The 19,169-nt window shown below is 42.9% G+C and overlaps 1 protein-coding gene across 1 annotated transcript in view; it reads left to right on the top strand.

Annotated features, from left to right (window-relative positions):
• USP13 (ubiquitin specific peptidase 13) overlaps window positions 1–19,169 on the top strand; it is a gene marked incomplete at its 5' end in the record, with an annotated part of 116,879 nt that overhangs the window by 62,231 nt on the left and 35,479 nt on the right. Inside the window, 5 exons of the mRNA XM_079704199.1 lie at window positions 2,636–2,707; window positions 3,061–3,154; window positions 11,980–12,105; window positions 13,210–13,363; window positions 15,311–15,485. Coding sequence (XP_079560325.1) covers window positions 2,636–2,707; window positions 3,061–3,154; window positions 11,980–12,105; window positions 13,210–13,363; window positions 15,311–15,485 — 621 coding nt within the window. The remainder of the gene's footprint in view (window positions 1–2,635; window positions 2,708–3,060; window positions 3,155–11,979; window positions 12,106–13,209; window positions 13,364–15,310; window positions 15,486–19,169) is intronic.

Here is a 19,169-nt window from a genome sequence, read left to right as displayed (position 1 = left end):
TCAATCCTGTGTCCCCTGCATTGGCAGGTGGATTCTAACTACTGCAGGGAAGCCCCTACTGCTGCCTTTTAATTTAATTTTGTTGCAATAGAGAATATTCCTCATTGATTAGAAAAGGAATATAAATTACTAGCAAAATGGACTTTTCTGACATCAAAGATTTACCCCCTTTAACTTTATTCTTCTCCATCAACTTTGCCGGAAAGCGTAAGCTTTTCACTAACGTTCATCTTACCAGTGGATTTTCTTTTGTCTTGTCAGGTTTTGAGATATGATAAAGACTGGATTGTAAGAGAGCTAATGTTTATAATGTTTATCGTGTTGTGTATTAATTAAGAATTCTTCAGTACAACCTCTGACTCTGAATATAGTTTGGTTTATCTATTATTTGGCTTTTGGTCCACTGAAAATTTCTAAATGGAATTGTTCTAGTGATACAACCAAAAGCCATTTGAATGGGACTATTCCAGAGACGTGTGCTCTGTTAATTTTTATGTTGGTACATAACCTTGGATACAAATTCCGAGTTTGTAATCAGCAGGTGCCTAGAAGTTTCTAGTATTTCAGGGATCTAATTAGAGGTCATTACTAACTGTAGTGTATCATGGTTCTCTGCCAAGACTTTACTGCAGTAATGCCTGTTCTGTTGGGTCATTAGGTAGTCAGTTATGAAAATTGGTTGTGTGATTAAATGATATGAATATATTCATTCAACACATGTTTATCGAGTGCCTTTTACATGTTAGATGCTGTTCTAGTGCTGGAGATGCAGTCATTTAAAGTCTCTGCCTTCATGGAGATTATATTCTAGTATGTGATCTCTAGAAAGATAGATAATAAACAAGAACATAAATAAATTGTATAGTTGCAAATAGTGATTCATGCCAAGAAGAAAGTTAGCCAGGCTCAGATGATATGGAACATGAAAGGGAGCAAGGATCCGTAGAGAGAGCATTCCAGGAAAGAGACAGCAGGATGGCATGACCCTGAAGCAGGAGCGAGCTTGGTGTGCCCTGGGCAGCAAGAAGGGGAAATGGCCGGGGCGTTGTGGTCTGGGAGAGAGGGGTGGGAATGAGATCAAGCAGGTAGGGCAGGGTGCAGGAAGGGACAGGGAGAGGGATCTGCTTCTGGATGCTTCTTCCTAGAGCTGTCAGGCTCAGAGAGTCCAAGCCTCAAGAGGACAGGTGAACAGCACAAAGCAGGGGATGTGAAATAGGAAATGAACTTAAGAAGTGAAAGAAATGATTGTGTGTTGACATATATATGGAATCTAAAAAAAAAAATGGTTCTGAAGAACCTAGGGGCAGGACAGGAATAAAGATGCAGATGTAGAGAATGGACTTGAGGACACGGGGTGGGGGAAGGGTAAGCTGGGACGAAGTGAGAGAGTGGCATGGACATATGTACACTACCAAATGTAAAATAGATAGCTAGTGGGAAGCTGCCGCATAGCACAGGGAGATCAGCTCGGTGCTCTGTGACCGCCTTCAGGGGTGGGATAGGGAGGGTGGGAGGGAGACGCAAGAGGGAGGGGGTATGGGGATATATGTATACGTATAGCTGATTCACTACGTTATAAAGCAATTATACTCCAATAAAGATGTTAAAAAAATTAAAACAAGTAATTCCCAATCTATGTATAATTATTTAAATGTAATGAATTCACTTATATGCTTTCTCTTTTGAAAAACATCCTTGTTCAATGAAAACGATATTAGTTTATTCATCTACTTAATTTTGAAGATTGCTCTGTAGACAGGCTGACAGATATGTACTACTGGAAACAACTAATACAGGAAAATATATTTTTGACATGTTTGGAGGAAAATTTTAAAAAAAAGAAATGATTGTGTGTTGAGATGAGAGATGGATGGTTACAGTTAGACTGCTCTGTCAGGTAAACTGGTCAGAAGGAGGGCTTGTGGGCTGCACAAGGGACTGTGGATGGAGCAGGTACATCTGGCAGCATGGTTCAGGGCACAGCTTGAGCTCCAGGCTGCCTGGGTCTACTCTGGGCTTCAGCACTCCCTCTTGGGTGATTTTGGAAGGCACCTAATGCATTTGCACCCTGATTTCTCATCTCTCAAATTAGGTAATGACAATAATCCCTTCCTCGTATGGTTGTAATGAAGTCTTAATCAGGCAGTTTAGGAAACGCTTCAGAAACGGTGGTTGTTACTGCTGTCATTATTCATTTTGACACCACCAGAATAATTCCTAACCTTACCTTTCGTTTTTGGGAAGGTAGTTGAGATGGCGTAAGCCAGTGGTCCTTGACTCTGGCTACATGTTAGACTCACTTGGGGAACTTGTAAAAGATTCCAAATCCCAGGCCTCAACCTCAGGCAGTGAAATCAGAACATCTGGGGGTGGCTCTGGCTTTCCTATTTTTTCTAGAAACTCTTTAGGGGATTCTAACTTGTACCTGGGGTCGAGACCCATTGATAGAAGCATAAACATTTTAGGGAGGCCCATGAATATGACTGCACAGGTAGGATCTCAGGAAAAAATTCTCTTCAGGTGGATGATTTAGTGTTGACAGAAAGGCAAAAAGGTCATAGCTAGGATGATAGCTTATTTTGGTTCTGTTCATCTCTCAGTTCCTATGTTTTGACTGTTGCTTTTCATTTTCTAGGTATGTAGGAAACCTGCCAAGAATATTTGACTACTCTCCTTTAGATCCAACACAAGATTTCAACACACAGATGTAAGTGCCCTGTTGTAATTTTTAAGTATCTGATATAGTGTTCATAGTGGTTTTCTCTGAGTTGCAGAATTAAAGGCAATTCTCTTCTCTATTGTCTGTATTTTTAAAAGTATTCTGAAATAAGCATGGGTTGCTTTTGTAAAAAGAAAAAAATCAGTAAAATTGTTAAGTACTGAGAAAAGTTGAAAATGGAATCAGTATCAAGCAGAATCAAACAGATAAGTTATTTGTGAGTAATTGAGATACAGTGTTCCACCTAAAAGCAGCTGTACTTATTGAAATTTGTAGGTAATTTTAATATCTCTGAGGGGAAACAACAATAACCTTTTTGTCTGTTTCTCCCTCCTGTCCAGGACTAAGTTAGGACATGGCCTTCTCTCAGGCCAGTATTCAAAACCTCCCATGAAATCCGAGCTCATTGAACAGGTGATGAAGGAGGAGCCCAAGGTATGTGTCTGGGTATTTGCCACACTGAAATGCTGGAAAGAGGAACCTTCTCAGCAAGAGCATGGATTTCTATGATTTGGCAAATGGTGGCCATCAATTTAACAAGCTGTCAAAATAGCTCTTTCATTTTAGGGTCTAGGGTGTCTGCCTGCTCTTAAAAATCGTGGTAAGGAATAGCCAGGGTTGGGGTTTCTGGTGGCATTTGCTTCATGGATTATATGTGATTGCCATCATTAATGGTCTTTAGAAATAATATTATTCATAAAGTAGTGCTGGAATGGAAGGAATAAACGTATAAAAATATAAACATTTTCCCCTCGGTAACCCAATCTTGGCCCTTGTAGTGTTTGTGTTCTCCTAAGCCTCAACTCTGTTTGCTAGGGTTTCTCAAGAGGCTGGTTGTTACAAAAAACAACACACATATTCCTATCCCGCCCCTAGAGCTGAGGATTCTGAATTTCTGGGGAGGGCTGGGAAGTCCTCATTTTAACTAAGCTGCCAGGGAGTTTGTAAGCACACTTCAGTACAGGAAACTCAATTGGCCATTCAGTCACTATTACTTGACTCATTGAAAGATGTGCTTCATCTCTTAATAGCCAGACATCCATTTCCATGTGCCTGCAGGTTGGGCCACTGACCCCTCCCTGGGCTGCTTTGTTAACGCAACTCCAGATGGCGCCACTCGCAGCCTGGCCTCTTGGAGTGGTGCCCTTGGAGTTGTGCAGTGCGCAGCTTACACAGCTGTATTTGGTGGTCTTGGCTCCCACAGCTGCAGTCATCCTGGGTGGAATGCAGGCCCTGCTTCCCCAGCCCCTGCTCTGCCTCCAAGGTACCTTGTCTTGACTTAGTGGGCAAGTTCTTTCAGTTCTGTGTCTCAAGTGTGTGACCTCTGTGCTCCCAGCTTAAGTCAGTCATCCTTGACTAATGCCTGCAGACTGAGAGCAAGAATCGAAAGTGAGTAAGTTCTTTTTCATCAGGAAGCCAATTAGTTGGGGAAATGGAGCAAACAGGAGAAGCAAGACTAGGAAGGGAACATACAGAGGCAGTGTCTGGGGGTGGGGAGAGGGAAGTGGGTTGTGAGAGGGTGGAGAGGGATGTAGACATTCTGAGGGCCAGGCCTGGAGATCAGAGTGTCATGGCCAGGCAAACCTAAGTCCTCCAGTGGCATTGTTACCCAGCATTGCAACAATGAGTCCCTTATCCACACCAGACAGGAAGACCCCCAGTTGGGATGCAGTTGAGGTGGTCTGGGCTATCAGGTTATCTAGGCTTCTTCTATCTCTGAGCTCCTGTGGAACTTTGAAGAGGTGATGGTGAAAAAACTTGGCCCCAAATGTTGTTTTTGATCACATTTATCCTGGGTGTTCATCCAGGCTGTCACTTCTTGGGCCACTCTCAGGGCAGAGGCCACCTGCCCTGGTGGAGGAGACGGAGACTAATTGGGACTCGGGAGCCTGGCTTCCTCTCCTGCCTTTGCAAGGGATCTGGAGACGGGGGCAAGCCCCATAACCTTTCAGTCTCAGCCATCAAATGGAAGATTGGTCTCGCTGGCAGTTGTGAATAGTGCAAGTGTGAAGGTCCCCTCTCTAATGTAAATAGAATCTGTGTACAGTACAGGACGGTTGTGCTTTTGGAATCTCCTCATTTGAGAAAATGGGAAATGAAAACTCATCAATTTAGCAGTGTTTGGAAGGAAAATTTGGTTTTAATATCACAATATCCTTTTACATTAGAAAAAAAGTAGTTCTTATATAAGTCATATTCTTTATTTAGTCTGTGAACAGCTGGGGACCCTAGTCCCCTCCCCACCATTAGATTAGCATGGTAGCCATGTGATCTCCAGGGGTCTGAGGCTTGCTCTGCCCTGTCTAGTTCAAGGTGTGAAACCCGGCAGCACTTGGACCATATCTGTCCTGCAGGTGTGTTTTGCTTGCACCTCCCCTCCTCCTCAGAATCTGACTTTCCAGCTTCTTTTAAACACTCAGAGCCTCTGGCAGTCCCAGGCCCGTGACAGCAGTGGCTGGAGCTGAGTAGCAGCCCTCCCTTCATACAGGACACACTGTCCCCAGCTGTCCCCAGTCCCTTTGTGATTCGTGACCTGGCTGGTACGCTGGGTATTTGGGTATGTGACCCTTGATCTAGATGATTTGTAAAGTCCTTTCCCTGCTCTGACATGCTAGGATCAATTGGGTCCCTTTAACATTCAGAATGAGCTTGAGTTGACCATATGATTTTCTTTGTGGCCCTCGAGGTGCCAGTTTCAAGCTGTTACTTGAACAGGCAAGTAATTCATTGTAAAATCTCCACTCCTCTTGACAGTGGAGAGAATTACTTTCTGAGGCATCAGGATTTTCACTGGCAGTTGGTTTCAGAGAAACCAATTTGTGCGAATCTTTCTTCTTTCAGGTCTCAGGAGCCCTTTGGTCAGGTGGTCTTGTCCTAGGTCTCTGGTGTTTGTGTCTTATCTTGTAGATGAGCCTGAAATGCTCCAGGAGATGAAAGAAGATGTGCTGAAGCAAAGAAGAGGATAGATTACAAAAGGAATGTGTGGTGGAGGGGAGAGAACACAGAGCCATGTGGCAGGAATGCTTTTTTACAGGGTCACCACCAGAGATACCAATAACTAGCATTACATAGCGCTTACGAAAGGCCAGGCCCTTCCTGTATGTTCACTGATGCAGAAATGGATGCACAGAATCCTAACCTAAAGTTACAAAGCCAGGGAGTGGGAGAGCTGGGGTTTACACCAGGCAGTCTGGCCCTGAGTGTGTGCAGTATTGACCACTGCACTGTCCTGCTTCTCTAACAGTTGTTCCAGTACTTGTTTCAGGCTCCCAGTGCCTCGGTGTGTAGATGCTGGTAGGTGGATGACAAAAGGGGCTGCTTACATTAAAAAGAATGAAATGATGCCATTTGCAGCAACATGGATGGACCTAGAGATTGTCATACTGAGTGAAGTAAGTTAGACAGAGAAAGTGAAATATAGTATGATAATCTGCTTACATGCAGAATCTAAAAAAAAAAAATACAAATGAACTTATTTACAAAACGGGGGAAGGTTGTGGGGAAGGGATAGATTGGGAGTTTGGGATTGACATGTACACACTGCTATATGGATAACCAACAAGGACCTGCTGTGTAGCACAGGGAACACTGCTCAATATTATGTAACAACCTAAATAGGAAAAAAATTTGAAAAAGAATAGGTACATGTATATGTATAACGGAATCACTTTGCTGTACACCTGAAAGTAACACAACATTGTTAATCAACTATACTCCAATATAAAATAAAAAGTTAAAAAAAAAAAAAGGGGTTGCTTAAAGTTTGCAGAATTACCAGGTAGCCCAGTAACTTGGGCTACTCACATCTTGGGTCATTTCTAAAATATATACTTTTGGATATTAAGTTGCTCTGCTACAGACCAAGGTGAAATCTAGTTTTTTTGTATACATGCTTAATACACATTTCATCTATAAAAAGGTTTGCAATGTTTTTTGGGGGCACTGCCATTTCTGTATAAATTTGTTGAATTGATTTTTAAAATTAAATTGCATCTATAGTAGCTAAAACCTCCTCACTATAAAAGGACACTTTTTCTTCTTCAAAAAATAATATTCCTGATCTTTATGCATTCTAAGACAGTGCTTTCACACAATTTAATGCTGAATACTCCATAATTTGTTTCTCCTTCTGAAGATAGCACATTATTAACAATTCTGTATTCCGAACAAACTGTTTCTTAAGTGACAATTCATTTAATTTCCCATCTAACTAATCCTTGACACAGAATTGCTGGTCTCAGTTTTTGATCAACATGATATAACCAGGGTTCTACTTCCAGATGATGTAATTTTAGCTCCAAACATAAGAACTTTGTTTTCACTAACCTCCATTTTCCTACTTTGGGCAAATGTAACATTTCTAACTCATCTTTTGAAATACAAAAAATAGCTTGGGGGAATACCCTCTGTTCCTTTAGCTTAGGAGATTTGGGGTTTGGACGTGAGTTAGGAATTACTGGTCCAATGTTTGTGGTTTAAGGTTAAAAATTTAAATCAGCAGATGACATACACCTGTGTGTTGGGGACAGGCTGAGATGCATGTATTTTTTTTTCATTCCTGTGATCTTATAACATAAGCATCTGTACAACCGTTGCTCTAAAGTGATATAAAGTCTCAGTCTTGCTGCTTGTTTATTAATTAAAGCATTAGCCTCAGAGGAATATGAGTGGACACTGGCTGGCTGCCTTCTTGGTTGCAGTGTTAAACAGAAAGTTCTGTGTAAGCATTTGGGAAAGATTCTGATCAAGGTAGTCCTCTCTCCAATTTTAGCTGATCTGTTTTGCAGTTGCTGATGGAGAAAGTAAGTACAGCACCCTATAACTATGACAGCTTCCTTAGGTGGATGCTATTTAGGAGACTATCTGGGGCTCCATCTTATAAAGTTAGTTGTCAGTACTAGCCTTTGCTTCTGGGGTCCGAGGGGCAGCTCACAGCAAGAGCGAGAGCTTCCTGAAGGCAGGTCTGATTCTTGGTCAGTTTGATCTCTCTAGTCTTGTTTAGTGATGGGCCCGTAGGGGACACTAGGTGATGAGACTGACCCAGTGCCAACCAGGAAACATGTTATTTCTTTGATTTACTTCTTTGGTTCTTGTTTATTTATTTTGGCGGTGCCTCATGGCTTGCAGGATCTTAGTTCCCTGACGAGGGATTGAACCCGGACCACAGCAGTGAAAGCGCTAAGTCTTAACCACTGGACTGACAGGGAATTCCTTTTGGTTCTTATTTAGGCTTTTTGGTTTCTTTTAAGTAACTGCCTTATTCTAGAGCCTGACCTTTTAAAAAAATTATTTAAATATGCAAATATACACACATGTAGAGAGCAAAGTATAATGAGTCTCCATGTACCATCGTGTAGCTTCAGCAGTCACCCTTACTGCCAATCTGGTTTCATCAGTCCCTCCTGAACTCAATTTTTCCCTTCCCTCCTCCTTCCCTTCCTCTCTTTTCCCCACAGTATTTTGACACAAAATCTAAGCATCATCCTTTTCACCTGTAAATATTCAGTATGCACCTGTAACTAGAATACCTTCTTTTTTTTAAAACATTAATATCATGTTGAAAGTTGCTTAAAGCGTTACAACAAAATGTATCAGCCAATACCCAGCCCCTATACAGATTTTCCCCTGCAGTATCAAAGACATCTTTTCAGAGTCCCTCTCTTTTTGCAAGCGATTGATTTGTTGAAGGAGCTGGATCATTTGCCCCAGGATTGCTCTAGTGATTGCTTCCTTGAGGTATTGTTTAGCTTGTGTTTCTTACAAGCTGGAAGTTAGGTCTGGAAGCTTAATTAGATTCAGGCTCATTTTTTTTTATAGCCTGATTTTCTATCAGACATGAAGCGAACATAGTAATAGTCGAACATGGGAATTAGTGAGACCTCCCCTCAGAAATCAGAGATAGAATAGGTGTGGGACGTGGGTGCAGGCGGAGGGGTCAGCTGATGGTTAGGTATTAAGTGTGGGGCGGCCGAGTTTGAGATAAATCCAACCCAGCTGTGAGGGCCAGGAGCTGGTCTGCCGTGAGATGTGGGGAGGGAGAGGCAGCATCTCTCCGGTTAGGAAGCTTTTCAAATAACTCCTCAGTGACCATCAGTTCTCAAGCTATAGCTTGTCTGTTGCACCAGGGATTAAGCAAGGTCAGTTGAGGGAAAACAAAGAACTGAAATGAGCACGGAGAGAGAAGAGGCATGGGAGGGGAATGAATGAGGCTGGGCTGCAGTCCAAGTGCAGGGCTGAGTCTCTGGAGTTTTCACCAGGGTCTCCATTGAGACGTCTCCTCCCAGCTGTACAACCACATGGTGGCACAGAGCAGCAGCCAGCTTTTCAGAATTTGTTTTCAGCAAATTAGTAAACTTTTCCAAGCAGCTGCTTTGATGGGGACGGGCAGCCACCTCAAGTTCCACACACAGCTTGTAAGAATTAACACCAGCAGCAGCAGCAGGCAGTGAGTGTGTGCTTATGGGCGTGCCTAAGCCGAAATGCACAACACGAATAGATGTATTCCAAGTGGTGTCTCTGCACTGCCCAGAGTGGACATGTCATTGCTGGCCTGGCCTGTGATGTTGGCCCCAGGGGTGCGTGGGTTTGAAGAGGGCTTGCCCAGAATCCAGACTGTCTACTCTTCTCAGCAACTGGTAAGAGGGACTCAGGGACATCACAGGTGAGAACTAGGCACATGTGTGCAACAAGCAGTATTAGGACACAAGAGAAAGAGAAAGACAGACGGATAAAGAGAGACTGTGATTGACTTTTCTAGTTGTATGATCCTGGGCCAGTTACTTAACTCCTCTTTGCCTCAGTTTCCTCATCTGTCAAGTGGAGAAAATAATAATAGTAATCACCTCATGAAGTTGGGTGATTTAAGTAAGATGCATGTATAACGGGTTTGGAGCTATGCCTGGCACCTGGTAAATATTCATCCAGGCACATAGAATAGTGTCTGACATTTTACAACACTCGGTAAATTTCTATTGAATGAATAAGTGTTAGTCATTATGCAAATGTAAGGCATTATTTTTGCATGTGTGTGTTGGCTGATACCATGTAGATATACATCAGCATTGTGATTGGAGAAAGTTACAAACTTTTACATTCCTTTCGGGAGGTGTATGTGTGGGTAGTTAAGCTGACCATCAGATATAAATTGGTCTTCACTTAGCCCTAGAAGCACATCTGAAGCCTCGTGAGTGTGTGTGTAAGCTGGTCATTTATGTACAGGTTCCAAGTCCTCAGATGCTGCCACTTTGGGGAGTTCTTCTCCCAGAGCTGTCAGCACTGTTTCAAGTCCTCTGCAGTGTTCCCTAACGTTTGTTATAGATACGTGTTGTCTGTCATCACGCGCCCACCCCGCCGTTGTCTGTCAGCTCTTGGAGGGCAGAACCCCCGATGTGTTCTACACGAAGGAGGTGGTCTGGAAATGCTGGATGCCTAGGTCAGATATATTTTCAGCAGGACAGGAAAATTCACCTGAGTTTTATTAGAAACGTTGCTTAGAACACGTGTGTTGGAGAGATTTTATATGTAGAGCTGCCCTGTGGCGGCAGGGAGATAGCTGTTGGAGTTTTCCCATCACCTGTTGCATCTGACTGTGTGATTGTGCACACCTCTCGTGGCCTCTAGACCCTGGGCATTGACCCTGGTGTCCAGATCTCAAAGAAGTGTGAGACAAGGCCTCTGCCTGCCAAGGACTGCAGTCAGGCTGAGGAGACGGGCCAGAGCGGGCTGAAAGTTAAAGGAAGTAGGAGGCCTGTTGTGCTATGTGCTCAGTGATGGCCCAGATAGCAAGTTCTCTGGACTTCAGCGGAGGGGAAGGTGGCCTGGAAGCTGAGCATGTGGAGCTTTTGAGAAGTGGATGCACCTTTGCAGAGAGCACAGGAGTTACTTCTTCTGCTTGATTGGCGAGGGGGAGGTTTGTCTCACTGAGGCGTGCTGTGCTACAGCTGCCACTCTGGTTTTGCTGCCGAGAGCCTGGAATTGGGATCAGAATCTGGAGTTCATTCTGGTTCTGCTCTTTGCTGGCTGCATAATAATCTGGTCGTAAGACCGCTTTCAGTTGACAGACCTTTGTGGCACTTCTCTGCAGTCTCAGTTTCCTTAGCTTGCAAAATGAGGATGATGGTAGTACCTTCTTCATAGGGTTACTGTGAGTATTAAACGAGGTGACAGGTAGCACCATTATTAGATGGAAACAGCTTTATCCTGAGCCCACCTCTGTCTTTAAAGGTGATGTGGGTCTTCCACTTCTCCTCTTCGGAGTATCCCAGGGAGAGTGCCTGGATTTCCTGCAGATGACCAGCATTAAAAAGCCCAGTTCACGTTAAAGCCAGTTTAAAGCTTCTCCCGCTATCAAGCTCAGGAGGCTTGGAAACCAGCAGTGTAGACGGGGGTCAGCGTCGGCATCCTCTGGTCTTTGTTTGTCCTTGCTCCACCTCTTTGCCTCCTCCCACCCGCTCTGGCCCCTCCAGAGTCAAGGATCAAGGGTTCGGGAGATTGGAGACAAGGCAGAGCCTTTCCCTGAGCTAGTGCGTTTGCTCCCTCTTGGCTGCCAAGTCTTCTATCATGGCCGGCCTTTTTGTGGGGGGCACATTAGTGGTTCTTCACAGATGCCCTCCACCCCTGCTTGTCCCCTCAGGGACCTCCACAGGGACCTTTTACCTGATGCCCTCCCTGATTACCTCTGTAACCCCCTCCCTCCCCCGCAGCTCCTGCCCGAGTCTCCTCAGCTGCCCTCCCATCATCTTATGCAGTGTCCTTTCTGGGGGAGCCTGGCTGCCTTCTGAGCTGTCCTTTTAGCCCCTGGGGAAGGTCACACATCCTCGTCAGCCAAAGTTGTCCTTGCTCTTCCCATCCTGGCAGCTGCAGGCAGCCTCCTTCCGCTTCTCCAGGTGAGGCCAAGCTCCTGGGAGCTCCATGAGCCCGGGAGCTCCATGAGCCCGGCAGCTCTGCAGTGATTGCCTGGGGCGTTGCAGAGCCATTTCCTTTACCTTCTCTCCTGTTCCCTCATGGGCGGGGAACCAGTGCCTTCCTTCAGAGGAAGTCAACAGGCAGAGCCCCATCCTGTTCTCATGTCAAGCTCATAGCACAGTGCCTGGTACATAATCAACATCCAGTGTATGCTGGCCGCTATCACTATTTAGCTAACGTGGGCTTCAGTTTTCTTATCTGAGATCGGGGCTAATGTTAATCCCCACTCTGCTTCACACTTAGTGCTGCTAATGTGTATGAAAGTATTGTGAGTTGGTTTTATTTTTATTTTTTAGCCTCAACAGAATGGGATCTCACCACGCATGTTTAAGGCCTTTGTGAGCAAGAGCCACCCGGAATTCTCCTCCAACAGACAGCAGGATGCCCAGGAATTTTTCTTGCACCTGGTGAATCTAGTAGAGGTAAGTCAGTCTTCAGAAATGCTCAGAAGGGTTGTAAGAAGTGTGCCCACCCCTGTGTGCAGTCCCTGCTGGTGTGGCTGGAATGCCCCGCCCCTCCACTCCCCACCTAAATCTCTCTCTGGCCAGGCTCCTTCAGAGTCGGCGTCTTTGGGCCTTTCTCTGCTCGGATCGCTTGATATACTTGCCCCTCATGCCCGGCCTCCTGGGCACTTGTGGGACTCCCTGTTCTCCTAATTTGAACGTGTTCTGGGAGTGTTTATCCATTATTTCATTGCCTGTTTTGTTTTTTGTCTCTGTGATAAGCTCCTCAGAGTCCCATGTGGTACTTGGTGTCCTCCTGCCATCACTCTGAGATGGTCACTCGGCTCAGAGCAGAGTCGAATCACATTAATAAATGCTGTGGTTTGTTAAAGGCCACTGAGACTTCATGATTAAAGGCTTTTTTCCCCTCTCTTAAAAAATAACTACTTTTTTCCTGATGACAGATGTGTTCCTTGTGGCAACACAGGCACAAAGGAGAAAATCAGAACCTCCCGTGCCACCTGCTCCCACAAACAAGCAGTGCTAACATCTTGGTGTCTGACCCTCCCCCCCAGTCATTTTCCAGGTGCTCTCCATTTTCTACGTGTTGGTTTGTGAGCAGTGTTTTTCACTTAACCTGTTGTGAACGTTTTGCCACGTCATTACCTACTGGTATATAGCATGATTTCTTTTTTATTTCTGTATAATTTACATTAGTGCATTTATATAATATCATACATGGCTTAATTTTTCCAGGACAGTCCTTGATTTTTTTTTTCCCTTTCTCTTTAGTTGGGCTTCCACATCTCTTTTCTTCTAATTCTTTCTAGGTCAGTCCCTCTGACATGACTTTTAACGGCTGCATAATATTAATTCACATGATGAACTATATTTAACCAATCTCCCATTTTTGGACTTTAGGTAACTACCAGTCTTTTCCTGTACTCTGGTGAACTGGCATGCCCAGAGGGAGCGTTTAGTAACACCAGATCTTTACACCAGCTTTATATTTGATTCTGTGCTAATTTTTATTCATGGCTTAATATCCACAAATTTACTAACTTGTTATAATCCAACCTTCAGAGGAACCGCATTGGCTCAGAAAACCCAAGTGATGTTTTTCGGTTTTTGGTGGAAGAACGTATTCAGTGCTGTCAGACCCGAAAAGTCCGCTACACGGAGAGGGTGGATTACCTGATGCAGTTACCTGTGGCCATGGAGGCGGCAACCAACAAGGGTAACATTCTAAAGTGGGAAATGAGCAGTGTGCTTCTTCACACGTGAAAACCCTCAAGTCAGTGATACTACAGTTCAGTCTCTGCGAAGTCATATCAGGCGCAGACCCAGCCTGGACAGTGTCTGGTTTGCATGTCTCTTTCTATCTTTTCCTCAGTCCCCATGTGACTTTCTTTTGACATTTTTGTGGAGGGCTTATGGAGGGAACCTACTTCAGTGCCTATAAATTTGACCAACTGGTTGGTTTAGAAGCAGCTTAATTTAGAGGAAATTATTTGTAATTTAATATTATCACGCACAAGTTGTGTGGAAAGTCTGAGGGGAGTGATCAGAACTGCATGTTTTGATGTGAGACATTCAAGCAGAGAGAGGCCTCTTAAAAATAATCCAGCTTTGGCATCCGAGTAAGATGCCTGTTGTGGGAGATAAAGTGTGGCAGGTCTCTTTGTGGGGCGAGGCTCCTTGGAAGGGTCTCTGGACCTTAGAAGCAGGAGGAAGGTGGGGGGACCTCAGGGGAAGGTTCCTTCAGTCAGTCTGATCTGGTTCTTCCCAAGCAGAATAGATGAATGGTATTTCTTAGAATTAATGTCTTAGAAGCAGAAAAAGGAGAAATATCTGCTAGATTGCTTATTTCCTGTGAACTGGTCATTTTTGTAAGGTTTAACGACTCCCTGCATGGCATTTTTCCTTTTTTTTTTTTGTTTGTTTATTTGGGATGTAGTCACTTTATTGTGTTAATTGGAAAATGGTGATTATGATGATTTTTAAGATGAAATGATTTCCATTTTCTATAAGCTCATGTAGCTTTTGACCAGTTTTTTAATTCTTATTCATTATACAAAGTAGAAATAGGGGTGTGGGGGGGTCTGTGGTTTGTTTCCTTTTTAGCACTAGGCTTAATTGCTGTCTCTTGCCTACCTTGGGGATACTAACATATTGTGCTCAGTTCTGTGATCCTAACTCAGAATTTATGAGTGGTAAATCTCCTTTTTTTTTTCAGAAAGGAGACTTAAAATTTAGTCTCAGGAAATTGATTGCTGGGAACACCTAATGCTAGCATCCTAGATAGAAGTCCATCATAAACTGATTTTGGACTGGGGAATGAACTGTAAAAGCATATTCAGATGTGTTTAAGAAAACACAAAGGTGTATCAGTGTGTCTAAAACCTGATAAATCAGAAGGGATTTTTTTTGTAACAAAAGAAATTCCCAGAAAGGTCCATTCGAAATCTATATAACAATTTGACTTACAGGTAGTTTCCAAGAGCAGATCTGTTGACTCTTGGGAAGTTCACGGTGCACTCACTTCTTTTTCCCTTGGTGTGTAACCATTTGAACAGGGATAGTGTAGAAAGACCTTCTAGGTTGGCCGCTCTGCTCTCTGCAGTGTCGGTTAACCCCAACACGAAGTTGTCTTGGCAGTGCTGGGTAGGATCATGGGCTGGGTGCCTTGGATAACTGCGGTCCTTATAGTTCATCCTGCTCTTTGGTCTGCACCCTCCATGACCTCTAATCATAGTGAAGGGCCGGGAAGAGGTGAGCCCTCGGGTTTCTTTCAGTGTGAAATTCTCTGGTGTGAAGACTTTGTGATTAGAGGGTGGTATTGGGATCAAACCAGCCTTGACCTCTGGACAAATGAAAGTCCAGGTTTGTGAATCACTTACAGCACATGCGTGGTCTGAACCTCTCACCTGGGCTGGAGTTCACAGTTCCCTCCCATCAGTCTCAAAGGGGAACAGGCAAAAAATTATGAATGGCTCGATGCAGCCTGGCAGTGCCACTCTAAACAGGATTTCAGCAGGCTCCTCTGGTTCTGTGGAGGGCAGCAAGTAAGCAATCCTGCCCCACCCCAGAAACCTTCAACAAAGATGGTTCATTGTTCAAGGGGGTCTTTTTCATTTCACGAAATTAAGTGATTGCAAAGTCATTCATTTGCTCTTTTATTCAGATGAACTGATCGCCTATGAACTAACGAGAAGGGAAGCAGAAGCAAACAGAAGACCCCTTCCCGAGCTGGTTCGTGCCAAGATACCATTTAGTGCCTGCCTTCAGGCCTTTTCTGAACCAGAAAACGTTGATGATTTCTGGAGCAGCGCCCTACAAGCAAAGTCTGCGGGTGTGAAGTAAGTGTGTGTGCGCTTGTGTGGTGGCACTAGGATAAGGAGGGGGCCTTGAGAGGTGGGGACCGGGTTAGGGGAGGGTTGGGGGGCATTGTACAGGTCTGCATTGCTTGCTCATGTGTGGCAAGATGGGATTATGATTTACACAACACTAGTTGTTGTAGACCTCACTTGTGTGAGACCTGTTCAGTAAAACAGGCTTGTTGTAATCTGTATCATGTGCAAGGGAATGCTTTTTTTTTTAAGCCAGGTTGTAGTTTATCCTTTATAGGGAATTTGCGTTTTCTTTTCTTTTTTTTTTTTTTTTTTGTCGAGGGTATAGCCGAGAACCCTCCCCATCCATGGCAAGATGATATTAATGAAGAAGTTAGAAAAATACTTATGACAGTCAAGTATTTATACTCCACTGTGATAGATTTTTGATTCCAAAATGAAAGATTTGGCTTAGAACTTGGTGGCTGTGTACCTGCCTGGAGATCTGGGGTCTCAGGGCATCTCAAAGTGGACATCAGGGCTCCTGAGCATTGTTCCAATGAGCTGCCCAGGATGTGGTCAGGAGATGTTCTGTTTCTATATTGTGAGCCTTATTGTCAGGTACATTGAAAAAAAATTTTTTTTTCTCCACTTGACACCTTAATTGATTTTATACAGTCAAGTCTTTGCCCGCACACTTCATATAGTTGGAGAAAGAGTATTTACAGTGGCATAAAAAGGGGGAAGGTCTAAAAATTAGGCTCTGGTAGTCTTACTACTTCTAGATATTCTTCAGCCATTTTTCTTCTAGGCTATGTCTGAGCTCTTGTTGATGTGAAGGTCAGGGAAGCATGGACGAGCTACTGCTGGCTATTTTTTTATCACAACTTCAAGTAGCAGTCAAACCTGAATTACTTATTCTGTGTGACAGCCATCTCTCAGGATGCCTCTGTTTCAGATGACGACTTCATGTGTTAAACATGGGAAAACAAGAATTTATTTCAAGAGCTTAAAAAAAGCCATATTTTCTTACAATAACTTCCTTTAAAAAGTTTCTTCATATCTAAATGAGATTAATAATAGTTCAATTATCCGTTAATCATTGTGGGGTAAGTTTTCATCTGAGGACTGCTCAGTTTTGGAGTGTGTGTGTCTGTGTGTGCGCACGTGCGTGCGTGTGTTTGTGTGTGTCCTTGAAGATAACACTTGGTGAGCTGGCATGTTAAATGTTCGAGATTCACTTCACTACAATTGGACACATCTTTAGGCAGTTAGAAAGCTAAACACTATATTATATTGGTGGTGGAAACAACTTTTTTTTTCTTTCAACTTTTTGAAATATATACAACATTGTGTGACTTTGTGTACAGCGTGTTGATTTTTATTGATTTGTTTTCCTAAATTTAATTATTCACAGTAGGCTGAAGATTCCTCAAACATCCTTTTCTCTTTGTGCTTTAATTCTGATACTGTATGGGGTGGAAGTGATCGGGGGCTTTCTAGGCTTAGAAAGCCCCCAGCATCACATGTGAGCTGCAGAGTGATCTTCATTGGCCTGTCCACTTGGTCACCCTTTTGTGCTCTTCAGTAAAGTGGTGGCGAGTCTTAGAAGTGGTGGCGAGTCTTCCCTAAGGCCCAGAGGGTATGTCACTCTCTGGACCTTAGGGAAGGAGCCTTCTCATCACTAGGAAAAGGCCCATCTTTAAAGTGGAGCTAGGAGGTGTTAGCTTTCCACAGAGACAGTTTCTGATCCCTGGGAGATCTGGATTCTTCTCCTGTGTCCACTTCCCAGCTTGTGTTCTATCCTGGGGCAAAGTCACCACCCAATTCCTTCTTACACCTGAGTGGAGGAATAGTGCATGCTGACTTGATTTTCTCCTCAAATGCTACAAAATATTTAGTTGTAGGCAGTGCTAACATAATTAACCTAGAATCCTTGAGGAGGGGTCTCTGCTTTCTCTAATCCTTAACAATAGATATTAAATTTTCTCTGTCTTTTGCATACACACATGCTCTTACGGTTAAATGCATATGAAAGAAAATTAATACTGGATGTATCACAATTGTTGATAATGGAAAACTGGTCTTGTGGGAAAGGAAAAAACAATGTTTTAGGGTAACAAAACAACTACCATTATGGCACATTTATTATTCCCGGTTTTGTGCTAAGTGCTTCCCATCTGTTATCACTTAATCCTCTTAGTATTGCTACCAGGTAGGTGCATTATTCTCCCTATTTTACAGACGAGGAAATAAAAGAAGTAATTGGCCACTAAGTGGCAGACTTGGAATTCATTCAAGTTCAAAGCTTAAACTCTTAATCCTTGTGTTACACACTGCCCGCATATTTCTTATCGTGCTTGCTTATGTTTGTATCTTTATAATCCTTATATAGCCTTGTTTATTCCTTATTATACCTTATCATGTTTCAAATAATAGTTTTGGGGAAACCAGTTCAGTGGATTCCTAAAAGATCTTTTTTTCTTTCTTTTTCTTATTGCCAGTAGTATAGACATTATCTCCTTATTATGTTAATTTGGGGCCTTGAATTTTTCTTGTGTTAGACCCAGAGTCTGAAAGGCCAGGAAGAGGCAAAAGATGTCCTCTTGGTAGATCTTGGGTCAGTATGGACCAGACATAAAGAGCCTTCCCTTAATTGGTCCTGAACAGACAGTGTTCAGGAAGAATATTAGTGTTTGGAAATTTTATTCACCCAGCAAATATTATTGCTCATCCAGTATATTCTGGGCAATGAATTGAACAAGACCTAAGTCCTCCCCTCAAGCAGCTCATGGATTAAGGGTAAACAGAGAGAGATTTTGTCTTGACCTTTATCATTTACGAAGAGAAAAGCACGGTATGGGGTTCCAGAGCACAAGCTTTAGGTGGACTGGCAGCGTTGGAATCCTCAGCATAGAACTTATTGGTATGTGACCTTGGCCAAGTGACCTCACCTCCATAAGCCTCTTTCCTTATATGTAAACTGGGAATAGTAATAGAACTTTCTTTATAGGGTTGAGGTGAGGATTAAGACAGACAAGCTACATAAAATGCTTTGTACAGTGTCTGGCGGAGTAAATATATACTGTTATTGTTATTACATTACTTTTATCTTTTTTTTTGCCTTGGATTGTACAATTTGACTGTGGTTGATTATCATGTTTTCAACATATTTAGTGGGAAGGATAGAACTGTATTTTTTTAGCGACAAGGTTTTCAATAAAATATTCAATTTCAGGGAGAGGGACAGTTTATATATATTTTTCTTAAGGCTTTCATAATGTTTTTGCCTGAATTGTAATAAGTGAACAATTGTTATATTTTAAATAATAATAGGTTGTCAATAGATAATGTATTGTTGTCAGGCACTTAGGACATAAAGTTCTAAGCACTTTATGTCCTAACTCAGTTCCCGTAACAATTCTTTGAGGTAAATTTGCTGTCTGTCTAGACCTTTTTGAATGATTTATATTCTAATGGTATTTATTAAATACATAACTTTTCAAGAAAAATTTTAATTCCAGGAATGATTTTAGAAATAAGAGGGTAAGTGGTGCATAATTTATAACTTTGCTGGATTTAACAAACTTGATGTCCCAAGCCTCTAATTAATGAATGCCAAGTATTCATTTTGAGATTGAACACATTTATATTGAGCCGTCACTACATGTGTGATTCAACTTAAGACCCTATAGAGGTTACAGAGATGAATAA

Source organism: Hyperoodon ampullatus (assembly GCF_949752795.1).
Source record: "Hyperoodon ampullatus genome assembly, chromosome: 5".
Classification (NCBI taxonomy): domain Eukaryota; kingdom Metazoa; phylum Chordata; class Mammalia; order Artiodactyla; family Ziphiidae; genus Hyperoodon; species Hyperoodon ampullatus.
The sequence above is the reverse complement of the archived record's forward strand: the minus strand, read 5'-3'. Positions and strand labels throughout refer to the sequence as shown.